Source organism: Ictalurus punctatus, chromosome 9 (assembly GCF_001660625.3).
Source record: "Ictalurus punctatus breed USDA103 chromosome 9, Coco_2.0, whole genome shotgun sequence".
Classification (NCBI taxonomy): domain Eukaryota; kingdom Metazoa; phylum Chordata; class Actinopteri; order Siluriformes; family Ictaluridae; genus Ictalurus; species Ictalurus punctatus.
In genome coordinates this window covers 6262501-6282246 of record NC_030424.2, presented here as the reverse complement: position 1 = coordinate 6282246, position 19746 = coordinate 6262501, and the positions used below count along the sequence as shown (strand labels likewise).

The 19746-nt window shown below is 38.4% G+C and overlaps 1 protein-coding gene across 1 annotated transcript in view; it reads left to right on the top strand.

The window, feature by feature from the left end:
• The window catches only part of itsn2b (intersectin 2b), a 63368-nt gene that overhangs the window by 9377 nt on the left and 34245 nt on the right, over positions 1-19746 (top strand). The window contains exons 3-16 of the mRNA XM_017476205.3: positions 312-404; positions 613-676; positions 8408-8574; positions 9325-9531; positions 9634-9724; positions 9966-10108; positions 11761-11824; positions 11998-12135; positions 12261-12367; positions 13622-13884; positions 15193-15342; positions 15522-15662; positions 15903-15990; positions 16363-16502. Of these exons, the coding sequence (XP_017331694.1) occupies positions 312-404; positions 613-676; positions 8408-8574; positions 9325-9531; positions 9634-9724; positions 9966-10108; positions 11761-11824; positions 11998-12135; positions 12261-12367; positions 13622-13884; positions 15193-15342; positions 15522-15662; positions 15903-15990; positions 16363-16502 (1856 nt within the window). The remainder of the gene's footprint in view (positions 1-311; positions 405-612; positions 677-8407; positions 8575-9324; positions 9532-9633; positions 9725-9965; positions 10109-11760; positions 11825-11997; positions 12136-12260; positions 12368-13621; positions 13885-15192; positions 15343-15521; positions 15663-15902; positions 15991-16362; positions 16503-19746) is intronic.

The window sequence follows — 19746 nt, the reverse complement described above, 5'->3', positions numbered from 1 at the left end:
CCCCCAAGTATAATAATAACAATAAATAACATACAATCAGTAAAGGCTACCTACTCACCTTTGGTGCTTGGCCCCCTAAAACATCCCTTAACTGATAGATGCATGTGATTATGTACTTCTGACAGTGCCTTTTGCATACTTACTGATGATGAACAATATTAACATATTGATGATTTCACAGAATCATCCACATAGAAGATTTGTTTGCATTAATTGTGCAACACTGGATTTACATGCATTTTTTTAAAACAAAATTTCTTCTCGCTTTCTTTTCTAACTTGTATTTTCTCCCTTGTATTCATTGTACTCAGGTGGCCGCAGTATATGGGCTATAAGTCCAGAGGAAAGGGATAAACATGATCAGAAATTTGACACCCTCTCCCCAGTGCAGGGTTTTGTGACTGGTATGTAGGATTGTATTCTTCATTTGTTTAAAGATTTTTTGCTATAAATGTCTAGCTCTCTTTGGGTTTCTAGGATACAAAGGTCTGTATGCCTACATGTATGTAGTAGAGAGGTTAAAAGTTAAGTGTTCTCAGGATGTATTCCATGCTGTTGATGAATGCTTGAAGTCTGTCTCCCTTTTTTTCCTTATGTCTTTTTTGTACATAGGGGACAAGGCACGAGGTTTCTTCCTGCAGTCAGGCCTCCCTTCCTCTGTGTTGGCTGAGATCTGGTGAGCACTCACAATGCTAAACAAAATTCCTTAAAAAGAGAAAGCTTTTTTCATGTTCTTATGATCTGTAGCTTGTAACAGGTGTTAAAATTAGTGAATTTTATTTGCATTTGTGTTTGCCTTTTATGTAAGCAAACCAATTAGCAAAACTAGTCATGTACATGAAAATTCAGTATTCTATGATAGCAGTATTCTGGAACATAAAAAACTCGACACGTTCTTTGGGCAATTCCATGAATTATATTAGTGTTCCCGTGCTTTGCATGAAACCAGAGTTCACTTCACATGGAATCTAGTAATGCTCCAATGTGAAAATCAGTGGCCCATATTGATTTGTAAACTACAGACCAGTGCTGTTTGCTTGGTAGTTCTGATTCCCTCATTTTTTGTTTTATGTGTGTTAAACATGTATTGTATTATTATTTTTTTTATATTCCTTCTCATTCCTCCAACTGGAAGTGATATTTAGGAAAATACCCGATTATATTTAAAATTCAGTCAGTTTGAAAACCAATGATTACATATACAAAATTTTAAAAAATGGATAGAAAAAAGAACAATCAACTTAAGATTATTTTTTGTTTCATCCCTTGGCCATTGGTGGTTAGAATCATCTTGATACCTCCTTATGCATGTGTGCACACTAGGGATGTCACAAGACCCGATACTTCAGTACCAACATTCTTAAAAGGTGACGGTACTTGTTTTTCTGCAGTAGCATGGGTACCGTTAGTAATGAAGGTACGGAGGTTGCCATTCTTGCGGAAATGAAGGGGGCAGCAAATACGCATAAGTGTTTTAGTTGGTCCACAAGTGGTTAAGAAGAAGAAAAACGCCTACAAGCACACAGGGAAAAACTATAGAAGATGGCGACAAATTTAGCTCCGCCCCGACTCGTCAAGAGGAAAGGTGGTAAAGAGACAAATATGGAAATGTTTCACTTTCAAGCCGGATGACAACAAACATATAATTGATGCTCTGAAGCCGGTGTGCGACTGATGCTATCGTTCATTTCAAACAAAGCGAGGAAACACCTGGAATTTGGCGAAGCACCTGAAAGACGGTCCTATATTATGTTTGTTTGAGGCAGCTGGCATTGTGGCCATGAAACCAGCTAACGTTATGCTCCATGTAATGTTTGTGATAGCCAGTTATTTGTTAACGATGCTAACGCATTGCAATGTTATAAACTACCTCCTAATGGGCCACCATGCATTGCCATTCAGTGTCCTGTCACCTAATGTCACAAATAATTATTGAAATGTTAATGGTTTTAATAAATCTTTTTGGCCTGCAACCATATCAGTGAATTTAAACTAATGCTTGCATTCAGAGTATAAGGGGTGTGTGTGTGTGTGTGTGTGTGTGTGTGAGCGCATTTAGGAGTGCACCTTGCTTGTAGCCTCCACTGTTTTAATAGTCAGTGTCAGACAGTGTTTGATAACTAAAATATCGCCCTCTCTCTTTTTGCCAGTATTAGCCAGAGAGGATGTCCACCAGGAGTTTTTAGTTTAAATTTTTTTTTAAATAAAATTTTATTTTTATACCACACCGTGGTATCGACTTTGGTATCGAGTATGTGTACTTTTGGTGGTATCGGTACCGACTACTAGATTTTTGGTATCGTGACATCCCTAGTGCATACATGCCAACACCTTCCAACTGAGTAGTGAAGTGATGATGCAGAATTTGCAATAAATACCACTGTCCATCAGCCATCTTTCCTGTTTCTTCTTTTTACCTCGTATACATGTTGGACCACATATACCCAGTATTGAGCTAAACACTTAGTAGTTTGTGACTACAGAAGGAGGCACATGTATCGTGTCCTCCAAAGCCATCCTCTTCTGCTGTGTTTGTGTATTAGATGTATTTTTGCATAGAATGCTAAGTGATGCTATGCTAAGAATGCTTTCTCTTACCGACATTGTCTTCTCCGAATAACACGCATTCCCTTCCATCTGACCGTCTTCCAGGCCTGTAGTCAATAGTGCATTTCCACCAGATGCACTGAATGCAGACGCACTAGTGAGAACTTCCCATATTGCATTGCATGTAGTATGTACTTGCAATGCTTTAACAGGTTCACTGCTAGTCTTTGTGTAGTCCCTCCAATCTACAGAAGCCAATCCCTCTGGAAGGGAGTTGTTTGACTTTTATGCAAAAAGTCAAGTGTGTGCTAGATGTGTGTAAATCAACCCTGCAGAATCGGCCTTTTCACTACCTGACTACTGTTACCTAGCAGTCCATGAAACACTCTTGAATGAGTCCGAACACATGGACCTTGTATACCCTTAAGTCATAGGTCTTCAGTCTTGGGCTCATAACCCCATTAGGTACACCTGAAATACAGATGGGATTCCAGGGGATTTTTACTAACCATTATTATAAAGAATTTATTTCCATGTACTTTATTTTTGTGGATTCTAGTTTCGAAATGCTACATATATTAATACTATACTTTTACAGTGCTATTAAAAAGCACATGGATTATATTTCAGATGATAGCCTAGTGTAGCAGAGAAAAGGCATGTGGGGATTCATTGTTTAAGCACATACTGGTCCACTTCAAAGTAACTGGTCTTAGTTACAAATTAAACCTAAAAGAGAAATTGTACATTTTCAAACTGAAAAGTACATGATGAAAAAATTGAGTGCTCTGTTTAGTTAAACTGTTTACTGTACTCTGTACATGTACACTAGCACTGTCAATTCCTTTACAAGTTGGATAATTTAATTGCTTTAGAGGTTTGTTATTTGATTGAATTTTAATATTAATCAGGCAATAATTTTATACAGTCACAGATATAACAAATTATTGCCATCACAAAATTAAACTAAGATAAATCAGAACTTTCTCCACCCTCAATGTGACATTACGACGTATAAAAATTAAGTGAAAAACAATCAAAATATTTTATGGAAAAATAAAAAATTGACAAAAATCTGGTTGCATAAGTGTGCACACCGTTTTATAATTAGGAATGTAGCTGTGTTCAGAATGAACCAATCACATTCATTCTGATTAACCCCAAATAAAGACGAGCTGTTTCTGTAGGATTTTCTTCACATCATCTTGGTTTCATCTGACTGCTGAATCCATGGTCTGCAAAGAGCTTACAAAGCATGCATGGTACAGTTATGTGAAAAAGTACACCATGGAAATTGTTGGCTTTTATGACATATTTGCACAGGCAAACATTGTCTTTGAAACAGTACCTATTTAAAAAAGTTGGTATACTGGAACAAAACCACTTGGAAATGTAGTTTTTCAATCATTTATTCAACCTAAATATCAATAGATGTGATATTCTTCTCTGGTATATGTAAGTACACTATTGGCCTCAGAAGCTAGTATTGCCCCCTTTAGCAGAAATAACTTCCTGTTGGCATTTTGCATAATTGTCCACCAGTCTCTGACATCGGTTTGCTGGAATTTTGACCACTTTTCCGTATAATATTCTTTCAGTTGCAAGATCTTGGAGGGTTTTCTTGCATGTACTACCCGTTTCAAATCCCCCATAACATTTCAATGGGATTCAAATCTGGGCTTTGTCTAGGCCATTCCATAACCCTCCATTTCTTCATTTTGAGCCATTCCTTGGTGGATTTGCTAGTTTTCTCAGGATCATTATCCTGTTGAAATGTCCACTTTTGGTTCATCTTCAACTTTGACAAATTATCTTCAAGCACTCTTTGATATGATGCAGAATTTATAGTTGAATCATTGAATGCAAGCTGTCCATTCCCTGAGGCTTAGTATGAGGTGCTTCTCCTGAAAAGCTGTCTTTGGTCAGCGCCTAGCATGTTTGCCATTACTGTGACCAAACAACTCTATCTTTGACTCTTTTGTCTCTGGACACATTATTCCAAAAGGCCTGGTTTTTGCCTAGTAGTCTTCCAAAGGCTTTCTCTTGGCACGTCTCCCATGCAGGTCAAATTTGTGCACTCTTTTTCATTGTAGAAGCATTCACTTTGACACCAACGGTTGCAAGACTTACTAGCAGATCCTGTGATGTAATTTTGGAGTTCCTGGAGACTTCTTTTTGCATCAGGTGGAATGCTCCTGGGCTGAATTGGCCAGTCTTGGACAAATTGGTAGTCTTTTGAAATCTGCGCCACTTGTAGATTGTTTTCCTTACAGAATTATGTATTTCAGATAATTTGGAGATCTTTTTAAATCCCTTGCAAGACACACGGGTATCTAGAACCTTTTTTCTGAAGGCCTTACAGAACTTGCCATGACACCACACACCTCAATAGCAAAGGGAACCCCAGGCACTAGATGTGAGAGGTTTAAATAAGACGGGTTCCAACTACACTCCCTAAGCAGGTTCTAATCACTGGCACCCAATCTTGAACACCTGATTGTAATTTTATGGATTTGAAGGTGTGATGAACATTGGGGTGTACTTACTTTTTCCATGTGACGATCTGTTTTTTATTCATTTAAATTGTGAAAATTATTTTAAAATATCAGTTTTGTCATTTGGTAGTGTATCACCTTTATTAATAGGCACTTTCAAGGAGGATCAAAGGTTTGCTTGTCCAAATATGTAAAAAAACAAACAAACAAACAAAAAAAACCCCCAAAAAAGCTGTTTCCATGGGGTGTACTTATATACTTTCCACTGACACACTTGTCGAAAGGAATAAATCAGGAGAGGGGTATAAAAGAATTTACAAAACATTAGATGTACCATGGAACACCATGAGGGCCATCATCAACAAATAGAGAAAATGGTACCACAGTGACATCACCATGAATAAGATGTTCCTCCAAAAGGACAAGACAAAAACTTACCAGGGAGGCTGCCAAGAAACCTACAGCAACATTAAAGGAGCTGCAGGAATATCTGATAAGTACTGATAAGTACTCTGCATGTGACAACAGTCTCTCGTATTTTTCAAATTTCTGGGCTATGGGGTAGGGTGGCTAGACAGAAGCCCTTTCTCACAAAAAACATCCAAGCCCAACTAAATCACCCCAAACCATGTAGCAAAATGTGTTATGGTCTGATAAGACCAATTCCTAAAGGTGTAATAATTTCTGAAATTATGTTTGGTGCAAAAAAGCGCACCAACAAAAGAACACCATACCCATGATGAAGCATGGTGGTGACAGTATCACGCTTTAGGGCTGCTTTTTTTCAGCCACAACTGGGGTTCAAGGTGGAGGGAATCATCAGTAGCTACAAATATCAGTCGATTTTAGTGCAAACCTACTACCAGGTATCTGCTAGTAAGCTGAAGATGAAAAGGAATTTCAACTTTCAGCATGACATTGACCCAAAGCATACATCTAAATCAACAAAGGAATGGCTTAATTAAAAGAAGCTTTGTTTTTGAATGATCTATCCAGAGCCCAGACCTGAATCCAGCAAAAAATCTGTGGGGTGACCTGAAGCAGGCTGTGCACAGGAGATGACCCTTGCAATTTGATGGATTGAGAATGTTTTTGCTAGAAAGAAGTGGAAAATTTTGCCAAATCAAATGTGCCAGTCTGACAGACTCTTACCCAAAAAGACTGAGTGGTGTAATAAATTCAAGAGGTGCTTCAACAAAGTATAAGTTTAAGGGTGTGCACACTTATGCAACCAGGTTATTGTGACTTTTTCCCTCTATTTTTCTGTAAAATGTTTCCCATTGTTTTTCACTTAATCTTTATATATTTTTTTCACATTGAAGATGGAAAATGCTCTGACATTATTTATCTTCGTTTCATCAGCCATAATATAATAATCACCTGCTTAATATTGTGTGGGTATCCTTTTTGCCACCAAAATAACTGACCTGTCAAGGTATGGACTCCACAAGACCTCTGATGGTGTGCTGTAGTATCTGGCACCAAGACGTTAGCAGCAGATCCTTTAAGTCCTGCAAGTTGTTAGGTGGGGCCTCCATGGATCAGACTTATTTGTCCATCATATGCCACAGATGCTTGATCGGCTTGAGATCTCAAAGTCAACACCTTGAACCCTTTGTCATGTTACTCAAACCATTCCTGAACATTTTTACAGTGTGGCAGGGTGCATTATCCTGCTGAAAGAGGCCACTGTCATTAAGGAATACTGTTGCCATGAAAAGGTGTACTTGGTTTACAGCAATGTATAGGTAAGTGATGCATGTCAAAATAACATCCACATGAATGCCAAGAACCAAGGTTTCCCAGAAGAACATAGCGCATGTGACCACCTTCTTCCCATAGTGCATCCTTGTGCCATCTATTCTCCAGATTAGTGACACACACACACACACACACACACACCCCTGGCCATCCACATGATGTGAAGGAAAACATTATTCACCAGGCCACTTTCTTCCATTGCTCTACTGTTCCAGTTCTGATGCACATGTGCCCACTGTAGCTGCTTACAGCAGTGGACAGGGGTCAACAGTGGCAGTCTGAGGCTACGCAGCCCCATTCGCAGCAAGCTGCAGTGCAATGTCTTCTGACACCTTTCCATCATAGCCAGCATTAACTTTTTTCAGCAATGTGTGCTACAGTCGCTCTTCCATGGGATCGGACCAGATGGGCTAGCCTTCGCTCTCCACACACATCAGTGAGCCTTGGTCTCACGTGGTCCTGTCGCTGGTTCATTGGTTATTTTTCCTTGGACCACTTTTGGTAGGTACTAACCACTGCATAGTGGGAACACCCCACAAGACCTGCTGTTTCAGAGAAGCTCTGACCCATTCGTCTAGCCATCACAATTTGGCCCTTGTCAAAGTTGCCCAGATCCTAAGGCTTGCTCATTTTTCCTGCTTACAACACATCAACTTTAAGAACTGACTGTTCACTTTCTGCTGAATATATCCCATCCCTTGAGAAGTGCCACTGTAACAAGATAATCGATGTTATTCATTTTACCTGTCGGTGGTTTTAATGCTATGGCTGATTGGTGTATATTATATTATAGTATAGTATAATATAATGATTAGATTAGCTTAGATTATCAGGGCATAGTGGTTAGCACGTTTGCCTCAAGCCTGTGGGGTTGGGGGTTCAATTCCTGCCTTCACCTTATGTGTGTGAAGTTTGCATGTTCTCCCTGTGCTTCAGGGGTTTCCTCCAGGCACTCCAGTTTTCTTCCCCAGTTCAAAGACATTCGATGTAGGTTGATTATCTCTAAATTGTTCATAGCGTGTGAATGTGTGTGCGATTGTGCCCTGCGATGGGTTTTCCCTCGTCTTGTGTCCCGAGTCCCCTGGGTTTGTTTTCAGGCTCCCCGCAACCCTGTGTTGGATAAGTGGTACAGAAAATGGACAGATTGATATTATATTATACTGTATAACTGGATTTTTCAATTTGTAGTAAACATTGACAGTTCCTGCAGATATGGAATAAAGGTTAGTGATAATGGAGGTTGGAAGTGATTAATTCTTTAAAGATTAAATGTGGTTTTCTTTTTTCTTTCCTAAATATTATGAAAACTAGACTAGTTGTGTTCTAATAGTGAAGTAACATAAATGCTGGTCCAGCGCTGCAGTGATGTATAAAAACGAGGATTTGCCACTGGCCACTGCTCCAAAATATTTATGTATTCCAGATAAATTTTAGCCAGAAAATGAGATTGATTGATTGATTTATTTATTTATTTATTTATTTTTTTTTGTGAAAAACTAGAACAAAGTAGGTAGTGTTTTTTCCAATACTAATTTTATTGTTTTCTATTAAGGTCTACTGATCAGAATGGACATTTTCTGATTGTGTACTGTGTATCCCTGCAGGGCTCTGGCTGACATGAACAGGGATGGGAAAATGGACCGTTTGGAGTTCTCTATTGCTATGAAACTGATTAAGATGAAGTTGCAGGGTCAGAATCTTCCTTTAGCTCTGCCTATCATCATGAAACAGCCACCAGTACCTGCTCCTACCATGCCACTAACACCACTTGGTAAGCTGCCAATGTATCCACAAATTACCCTCCTTATTTTGAACAAAATGCATTTTAACTTTATCATAGTTGGTTTTTTTTTGTTTGTTTGTTTGTTTTTGTTTTTTTAAATAATATTAAAGGAATTAGGAATAGAGAAGTTTTAAGTAGTTCATGTTTTCAGCCTCCTGAAACTTGGTTTTATATGCAGTAAGATATTATTATTGCCTCAGCATTGCATTGAAAGTTGAACCAACATATTTTTATCCTTGCTTTTACAGCTACATTTAGGTTTCTACTTTTGGCTGTGTTATGGTCAAGGTGGTAGAATCCAGGTGCACAAATTGAGGCCTACTAGCTGTTTCACTGAACCACAGCGTATAACAGAAAGTGTCACTGAAGGAGGGCTTAAAAGTGGCTAAAACATTTGTTCATTGAAAGCTATAGGTATCAGACTTGGAAGGGCATAACAGACAAATATCCAATTGCATAGGCATTGCAAGACTGCCTTTCATTTAGTGGGTAGGAATGTTTTTGCAACTGTGTTGTAATCCTTGTTTTTCTGAAAGACTCATACTCATGCTAATATGAATAATAGTGATTGAATGGTAGTAGGTACTGTAGCATGTAGCATAATATAATTTCTTTTCCATAAGAATTCTTTTCCATAATCTTTGCAGGTATATAGTAATTCAAACATTGTTTGGTCTCATGTTGTCTTCATATTGACTGACTATTAATTGAACTTTTGGATTGGAATGTTTTTTCGAGGGATGGGATCCATGCAAAACATACCCATGGTCCCCACTATGCCTGTTCTTACCCCCATGCCACTGCCCTCCGTAAGTCCTATGCAGGGCATGACTCCCATGATGCCCACTGGACTGACCATGCCAATAATGCCCACCATTAATGCTCCCGCTCTGGCCAATGGACCTGTGGGTATAATACAGCCCACTCCTGTTTCTCTTACAAATGGTAGGTCATAATTTGAATCACCAGAGTCCATTTAGTAGCACCTTGTTGCATGTTTAAGCATTTTGGGTACTGAATCTTCTTTAAATCTGTATGTGTTCATAGCTCTCCCACTGAACAGTTACTTCACTTCCTCTCAAATGGGGTTTTCTCCCACTGCCAAGACATCAGCTCTCCTGGACCTGAGTTCCAGCAGGTGAGATGATCTAACAGTGTTGGTGTGAATGGGGGTATGCACAGTGGCTTGTGATGGACTGGTGTGTGTGTGTCTGTGTTTTTGTGTGTGTTATGACCATGTATGATAGAGCAAAATAAAAACAAAACAAAAATAGCCTGTGCATTGGATTAACAGGACTGTTGTGCCATGTGTTGATGTTAGCAAAATTGTATTTTGTGAAATGAATATGCTTAATTAAACACACTGTACTCTCTCCCAGCTCGAACTCTTCTTCCACAACATCTTTAGCCAGCAGCTCTCCTCAAAGCAGCCCCTTGGACTGGGCTGTGCCGCAGGCATCCCGGCTTAAATACAGACAGCAGTTCAACAGCCTAGATAGGCAGATGATTGGCTATCTGTCAGGTATGATGATAAACTACTTAACTACATAACTGGTGTCCTGAGGTTTCAGCATATTAAGTACTCATACTGCAGGTCTGTTTAAACGTCTTTAAACAGACTTCCTCTTATATATATTAACCTTCCAATCCAGAAGTCCAATTTTTTAACCCCTGAACTAACAATGACCAAATTATTAAATAATTTGGCTGATTAGTTAAGTCAAGTCAAAGTCATCAATTAATGAAAACAGAATGTAGGGATTAATGATGCAATGCTGTAATGTTTGTATTTTCATAATTATAACTTGTATGGTATTTCCAGAGGTGGTTAGAGCATCAGAAATACTTACTCAGGCAAAAGTACCATTACTAAGAAAAAAAATTCTTATACAAATACTTAATGGAGTAAGATTAATAAAGTATCTGTTAAAAAAAAAAAAAAAAAAGACTAAAGTAGTTGTTACTCTTTACACAGGAAGCATCACATAAAGCAGAATGAATGTAAATAAATGTAGATGCATCTGATTTAAACTCATACCATTAAGGTGAGGATATTAAGATTCAGACCTTCTCAAGCTTACTGTGACATGCCTAGAGCATTATCATAGAGCAGGGTGTCACAAACTTGAGTCACTTTAAAAAGTAGTTTAGCACTGGTTAATTGAACATAATTATAAATCATCTTCAGTCCTCTACACACCTGCATGCTGGAACATTTTTAAACACATGCGAACATTAAACGTGCTGTAGCATAGTAAAGTTACACTTCTCTTTACTAAATTACTGGGCCTTTTCTTCCTTCTTGCATGTTCCTTTTTGCCCTGAAGCTTCCTTGTGATTTGTTGTCAAGACAATTTTGCTTGGCATTGTCACCTTCTGTAGTGCTATTAACTGAATATTTGATTACCTGAAATTTTCATCCAGGACTTTTTATAAACGCGTATTCATGACTGACCTAATCAGTAGTTTCAGCTACGCATCATACAGCTTTTTGGAGAAACTGAAGAGACACCTATTGGAGAACCTGCCATTGTTCTTTTGATTGTCACACTTCCTTCTGCTTTTTTTTCTTTTTCTTTTCACCCCAGTTAATCCCTGTCAGCTTTAATTAATTTCAATTAATTTCTGTTGGAAAAGTAATGTTTGGCAATCTAAAATGTTTTTACTGACCCAATAATTCAGGACTCATGAAATAAACATCTAACACGTAATTTTTTTTTTCTTTCATAAAATGTGATGCAAAAGTAAAGGAGAACTGCCAACTACTGTGGCTCATTATGCACTTCAGCAGAACAGTTGAATGACCTCTCTAGCTTACATTTCTCAATTCAAGAGGCAGTTGCTTTGTTCATATTTCTTTTCTTTATATGTCAATGCTTACAGTCAGTCAGTTAAACATTTCTGAAGGGGGGGGGGGGTAGCTTTGACTGACAGGAATATGGCTCAGTTTCAGTCTGACTAGTTTTGTTGATGCAACAAAAGTAAGTTCAAAGCTATATGTAAAGTTTAAACAGCCTTCACATGTCCGTAAGTAGATTGTTAAATTAGGCATATTTGAAACTCCTTTGAAAACTTATTTTCAGTCAATTTCTGTTTAGACACTATCCAAGTACTTGGGCAAATTTGTGTGTGTATATATTATACGTTTAATTCCTTGTAATTTTAACTTTGTAGGCCCTCAAGTGAGGAATGCAATGGCTTCAACATCATTAAGTCAAACACAGCTAGCCACTATTTGGTTGGTATCTCTTCAGTTCATGTTTTTTCAACAACATTGTGTTTTCTATATTTTATATATATAATATTGTGTGTGTGTGTGTGTGTGTGTGTGTGTGTGTGTGTGTGTGTGTATGTATGTATGTGTATATGTGTGTGTTTTTATAATGTATTGTTGTCTATGGGGGTTTATAGGAACCTGGCAGATGTAGATAAGGATGGCAAACTAAAGGCAGATGAGTTTATTCTGGCCATGCACCTGGTTGATATGGCCAGGGAAGGACAGGCTCTGCCTCTTGCTCTTCCTGTTGATCTTGTACCCCCATCACTCAGGTAAAGCAAACATTCAGCTGGTCATGACAGATAGGCCCCAATTTCAGTTTGCTAAGAGTTAAGAATTTTGGCCTTAAGACTTAAACAAATTACTCAATTTTTTTATTTATTATTCTTGCTGTTAGAGGGAACGTTGGCGATTCATTGAATGGATCCACCAGTTCGTCCGTCTATGCTTCCCTAGCTGAGGAGTTTACAGACTCTGATCCGCCACAGAAATCCAAGAATAACTGTAGGGCTTTTCACCACACCCAGCATCTGCTCTGTTCAAACACCTCTGTGACTCAGTCCTACAGTCCTCCCATTTTCTACATACTCACTTACATAAGTTACATAACACTCATAGTTGTGATAGGGAATTTTACAAATGAATTGCTCTCACACAGTGAGGGGTCTTGTCTGAGGCAGTTACTAGCATTTTCAGGAACTGCTGAATTGATGAATTCATCTTTAGTAACCACTTTATCCTGGTCAGGGTTAATGCCTGCTGAGTCACTATGCTCATCACTAATTAAAAATAATATACAATAAACACTCAAAACACAATATTTGTGTTTAATATGGGGCAGTGGAGGCTTGGCGGTTAAGGCTCTAGGTTACTGATCGGAAGGTCGGGGGTTCAAGACCCGGCGCTGCCAAGCTGCCACTGTTGGGCCCTTAAGCAAGGCCCTTAACCCTCTCTGTTCAAGGGGTGCTGTATCATGGTTGACCCTGCACTCTGACCCCAACTTCCTCATATGCTGGGGTATGCGAAGAAAAGAATTTCACTGTGCTGTAATGTATATGTGATTAATAAAGACTCATTAGCATTATTTATGCTATATTTTGTGGTGTATCCCTATAATTTAAACAGCACATGAGCGATGTTTCAGCCTACTGTGCTGTAGTAGCACTTGTTCTGGCATCGGTTAAAATCCAAACTTTGTGAAGGAGTAAAGATCTTATTAGATTAATAAACATTGTGATCATATACAATGATAATACATTTTTATAGTAATCTTGACTATCATTAGAGATATTGGAACATAAGATATTTACTAAACAAATGGATAAATATCACAGACATGAACACACCACGCCCCAGTACGTGCATGAAAATATTAAGTAGGTTTTTAATTTTAATATTAAATCAGTTTCTATTAATTATTTGATTTGTCTTAAGATGGGGCTGTTTTTGATTTGCCATTTTGAGGCTTATCACGCAATACATGGTATGGTCAATTCCAGCATTACGTCATGCAGCTGTTCACTTAGGGGTCATGTGATACTGCTTCTTGTTTGTTTATTAAACTGAAAATACAGCTAGCGCTTTGTACATACAATGTTCAGCCTCCACCAGATGGTGTGATCATAGAAATGTCCATTGAGATGACCAAGTGTAGGCATAGCATTAATTAGCTGCATGAATAAATATGTTGATGAAGTGCTCATAATGATGGGCAGATAAACGAGTGTATGTGTGTGGCTTGCGTGCTTGTGCTTACAGTGACCTTTGAGGACAAGTTCAAGGAAAACCTGGAGCGTGGAAATGCAGAGCTGGAGAAACGGCGCCTGGCTTTGCTGGAGCAACAGCGACGTGAGGAAGAGAGGAGAGCGCAAAAAGCTCGTGAGGAGCAGGAGAGAAAAGAGAGGGAGGCACGTGAGCTAGAGCTGAGGAGGAAGAGAGAGGAGGAGCAGAGACTGGAGCGACAGAGGGAGCTGGAAAGGCAGAGGGAGGAGGAGAGACTCAAAGAGCTAGAGAGGAAAGAGGTGACTGTTTTTTTTTTTTTTTTTTTTTTTTTTACATAATAATCTTGTGGAATAGACTGTATTTTCAAAAACGCTCTGAGTGTTCTTTTTGGACGCTCTCAACTGCATTTTAGAACAATGATTTTATTTCTTATGTTAAAATATGCTTTGATCAGTGTTTTTTTTTTTTTTTAAATCAGAAAAAGACATCATGTGTGAACACAGCCTAACTTTGTTTAGCTACCAAGCCATGTTAGATACTAACATTAGTTCAGTCAAGGTATCGTTTATGTAATGTCAACTAGCTAGTAAAATATTAGTTATATCTTTTCTCTATCTGCTATCGCTGTTGTTAACATACACAAGAATTACTCCATAACAAAAAAGTTTATACTTAAATCTGCAGTATCTAACCTTTTTTTTTCAGAAATCAATTATTGAGCAAGTACATTAAAAAAATCAGTGTTCAAAACTGTTTGTTTCCTTACCGTACCCCATTTTGCAAAGGTCAACTTAAAATAATGATTAATAATTTGCGCTGTCGGGTCAGATTGCACTTATTTCCTGCTAGCTATGAGAGAGAGCAATTCACCTCTACTCCAAGAAAACCATATCCGCCGCCACCTCCATTGTCAAGTATTGGAGCTAATATAAAACACATACAAAGACCTCAAACCATCAGATTCATCTGCACAGAGCAGCAGTGCTGAAGCACAACCCATATTTAAAAAAAGAAAAAAAGACTGCATTTAACTTGCAATTTTATGGTTCAAACAGAGATGGTGATAGAGAGGCAAAAGTTCAGTACTGCAGTGTTAATTTATTTTTTGTTGGGGCTTACAACTTGTTTATCCAAGTCAATGGTTATAACTACCATCCCGAGTTTAGGTTGCAGAGAAATATTCAGCTGTTTGATTTGTTTAGCGTGGAGATGAACATCTGTCACACACCAATCACACAAACGTTTGTCCAAACACTGATTGTTGATTGGCAGGTCATTCCTGATGCCCGCATACTGTACCTTTCCGTTTGAGATCAAGCCACTTTTTTGTTTTTTGTCAGTGCATAGATCTCTTACTTGTTACATTCATTCTGATAATATCGCCTAAATGCCTTTTTACATTCATTCGGCTTAAGGTGTTCCGCAAAAAAAGTAGGTACTGTGCCTAAGACTTTCTGTGGTAGGGTAAACCCTGCCTGTGTGACGTACTGTGTCTTCATGTAACAGTTAAAATTTGTGTACACTGGCTATAAATCTTCAGTGCAGGAATTATTTGTTCTTCCTCAGTTTTACTCTAATGTTTATTAATATTTTAAATATCCTTCCAGGCCGCTAAGAAGGAGCTAGAGCGGCAGCGCCAGTTTGAGTTGGAGAAGAAGAAAAAGCAGGACCTCCAGAACCAGAAAAGTCATGAGCAAGAGATCATCATTCACTTGAAGTCAAAGAAGAGGAGTCTGGAGTTGGAGCTTGAAGCTGTGGTGAGCCTACATTTGCCTTAAGGCCATGCTGTTTAGTTATGCAGCTAACCAGTATAGCTGAATGTTCAAAGCTATAAAATATGTACATAAGTTATAAACTAATGGGAAAATACACATTTTTATGTTCCTTGAATGTGAGGTGATCTTGCTAACTAACTTCCCATCATGCTTTTGCTTAGGGGAACAAACATAAAGAAATCTCTGAAAAACTGAGAGATGCCCAGGCCAAGAAGAAAGTCCAGAAAATTGAATTGGATTGTATCAACCAGAAGAGAGATGGACAAATAATAGAAATCAACTCGTTGCAGCAGCAGTTTGAGGTTTGGCCATAGTACCTATATATCTACCTATTATGGACCAAGCAAGCAAGACCTTAAAAAATAGTGATCACAGACTTGAATTAAACCCACTGTGTACTGGCTTTTTTTTGTTGTTGTTGTTGTTGTTGTTTTTTGTATCATTTTGGGCATGTTTAGTGGAAATAAATTTAGAGGATTGTTTCTTTTGAGAAAGCCAAAAGTAAATATGAACACAGTGATCTAGCTTGTGTTTGTGTTTAGGAGTTGCAGAGGAAACTGGCACAGTTAGCTCCAGAGCAGCAGAAGCTGAACGAGATGCTTCGAAATGTGAATCTGAACAACATGACAGGTTTTTTTTCTTCTTCAAAACTTCAACTATGATTGTATTTCTGCATAGGTTGTACAATTTAAAAAAAACAAACAAACAAAAAAAAAACATATTCCAGCCATTGAAGCAAAGTTCAGTAACATTAGAGCATGTCTGAAACATTGTGTCATTAAGATCTTTTGAATATCACCTCTGAAAACACCCTTATATTTTATGCTTGCCTTAGTTCTTTGTTTTTTATCTGAGGCAACACAACATATGCTTAACCCTGTGTGAACAGCATAAGATTTAAAATATCAAAATAATAATAATAACCTTTAAAAAAAATCTGAGCACAATGCCTGGAGTCTGATCCATGTCTGACTGTTTTTGTTTTGTTTTTTTTCTCCCTAGCTTCCACAATGACCACTTTACAGAAGAGTGTTACAGATAAAGACCTCAGCTGTAGAAAGTTGAAAGAACAGCTTGATGCTTTAGAGAAAGAGATGACAGCAAAACTGGGTGATATGGATCAGTATAAAAAGGACATACAGGTAAACCCTTTATGTCACCTGAACTAGTCTTTCAAATAAAACAGCATTTAGACAAGGTAGTAGTAATGTAGTTTTTGAGTTTATTGAATACCCCTTTCAGTAGTTTTTGTACTACACTTAACATTCACATTTTCCCTGTGATTCCCTTATTTTTGAAAGTATGTTTGCCAGTGCTAATAATCTGCTTTGCTTTTGTCCCCGTGTCTAACTAGATGTAGAGCTTGTCTGTCTGTGTGTTTGTCTGCCTTCCTGTCTGTCTCTACTTGGCTTTTGCTGCAGTTTGAAGAAATGGATGACTATATGCTTAAGGGACTGTTCTCTTTACTGAGCTGTCTTCATAACCTCTTCTTCCTCCTGAAGGTTGTCTATCTCTGTCTTTCCTTTTCTCTTTATTTCACCTGGATTGGTGTGGTGCTCTTAGTGTCATTCCTCCTGTCTCACTTTCAGTGCATTATTGTGTTTGTGCTTCAATTAAGACAAGGATGTTAAGAGAGACCTAAAGAAAGTTTGCTAAATGTAATGAATAGGTTATCTTAAAATGGGATGAAAATGCTGCAGTCCTCAGTGTTGTTTATACACATACAGTCCCCTCTGGAACTATTGGACTGGCAAGGCCAGTTCATTTGTTTTTGCTGTAGACTATAGACATTTGTGTTTGAGATCAAAATATGAGATGAGAGTTTAGAATTTCAGCTTTTATATGCTTACATTTATATGTAGATGTGTTAAAGATTTGGGCGGCTGTGCCTCAGGTGGTAGAGCGGGTTGTCCACTAATCGTAGGGTTAGCGGTTTGATTCCCAGCCCGAATGCCTCTACATGCAAGTGTCCTTGGGCAAGACACTGACCCCCAAGTTGCTCCTGATGGCAGGCTAGCACATTGGTGTGTATGTTTGTGAATAAGAAACAATGTAAAGTGCTATGTAGAGCCACTAAGGGTTAAAGGCACTATTTACCATTTAAACAACGTAGAACATAGCACATTTTCTATACAGACCACCAAATTGGAAGGTGAGCAAAAATATTGGAACATGTGCCTGACAGGTGTTTCTTGTTACCCAGGTGTGTCTTGTTAGACTGATTTGTTTAAACAATAAATAGCTCTGAACATCTGCACTTGGGTTTGGTCTTCAGTTTAGAGCGCTCCGCGGGAATTGATTTCTTAATCCCACTCCTGCTGAATTTTACCATTACCGCCTGTTCCTGCAACGTGTGTGCGCCACTCCCGCCCGCACCCGCAATGTTTGTATCCACTCCCGCCCGCACCCACATTCTGTCACAGCTTGTAGATATTGTGAAAATTTTACACAAATCTTAGGGCTATGCTAAATGTTCAGCGTAACAGACATAAAACATTGTGTTTGATTAAACTGACCATAAGTAAAAAGCACAAGTAAAGCACCACACAGGACAAACACATTGGGCCAATTTTTTATTAGCCTTATAAAACTCTATCAACTTTTAAAACATCACAACTAGCGGAGCCTAAAAACTTATTTAAATGTATGCATAACAACACACACACCTAACAATAGCCTAATAGTTAAACTCTGGTAACCCAACAAGGCACAATATTTAATTTAATTACTTAAAAAATATCCTAAATAAATATGAAACAAAATAAATATAAAACAAATAAGATAAAAAAATATAAAATAAATAGGAAATATAATTCTCGAAATATCAGGTGTTTATGTAGCTAAATAACATATAGCATAAATAAAATAAATAATACTATAAAACATTAAACGTAGGCTACTTAATGAATGAATGAATGCTATTACGAATCGCTTGGCCTAACCTACTCCAGATTGCTATGGAGGAAGAGAATGTTACTGTTCGACCGCGGTCCCAGGCCTGTGCATCTCTCTTACAACATCCACATACTAAATGCCCTGTCTGATGGCGTACTAGATTCAGGGATACTCAAAATGAAACACACAGGAAAGTGCTCCCTATTAAACTTCCACCATTCAAACACACTGTTTGGACCTGGGTCAAACCCAGAGAGTCAAGTGCTGAGATTTTCGGCTATTTCAGCATTGATAGGTTTGGCGCTGAAACGAAGGATGCACCCTGGACCAACCAGGATGCACCATGGATGCACCATGCCTCAACCCAGAAGTGCCAGATTTGTGCCCGTTGTAAACAAATAGGCTACTTTTGCACATTTATCGCAACTTAAAGTTGAATTCTTTTCCATTTCTTTCAGTAACAACTGAAAATTTTTCTAATTGTCGGACTTGCCTTGCTTTGTTTTTGTGAAGTAAATAACCCCTTCAATTTTTTTCTCAACTTTATTTGTTGACTCTATTCTTGTTACGCGCCAAATCCCAGGACCCACGCTATATTTTTTGACTGCCCACTCCCACCCGCAGCAAAGGTAAAACTGCCCGTTCCCGCAAGATTTGCGTTGGGTCTCGTGGGATCCACAGGATCCCAATCCCAATGCAGTCCTCTACTTCAGTTTCACCTGTGAAGAATTTGTTGTTAAAAAGGATAAGATAGCATGAAGATGAAAAAGGGCTGTCAGTGGGAGAAAAGTAAGCCATTTTGAAGCTGAGAAAAGAGAAAATTAATCGGAGGCATTGCAAAAAAAATGGCCATAGCCACTACAACAATTTGGAATGTCTTGAAAAAGAAGGAAACCACTGGTGTACTGAGCAACCGACATTGAATGGGTTGGCCTAGGAAAACAACAACAGCTGATGACAAACATTGTGAGAGCTGTGAAATAAAATTGGGTGGTCTGGTACAAAACGATCCGTTTTTTAGGTTGTTTAACACATCTTTATGCTGTTTAACATACCAGGAAATCAAAACTGAAATCCTAAACTCTCATCTAATATCCATCTTTTGATCCCAAACACAAACGTCTTTGGTGTATAACACAAACAAATTGGCCTTGCAGTTCCAATAGTTTCAGAGGCGGCTGTAGGTGGAGTTACAAACTCCTGGCGACTGTAGGTGGAGTTACACACTCCTGGCTTAAAGTAACTTGGTATTCATTTAATTTCATGGGCATAAGGGGCCTGGAAGTGAAGTTCAACATTTCATTTCAGTTCATTTAAGCCTAAATTGTGGAGATTGTTCAGCTTTTAAAAGCAGTACTAGGCTTAGTTGGCGCTTTCTGTAGCATACTAGTGACATGGGAAGCAAAAATACTTGAAAATAAAGGTCATGGGACAGACACCTCATGTGCATATGCAGCACGTTGTCCACACAAAACCTTTAGGAGATGAAAA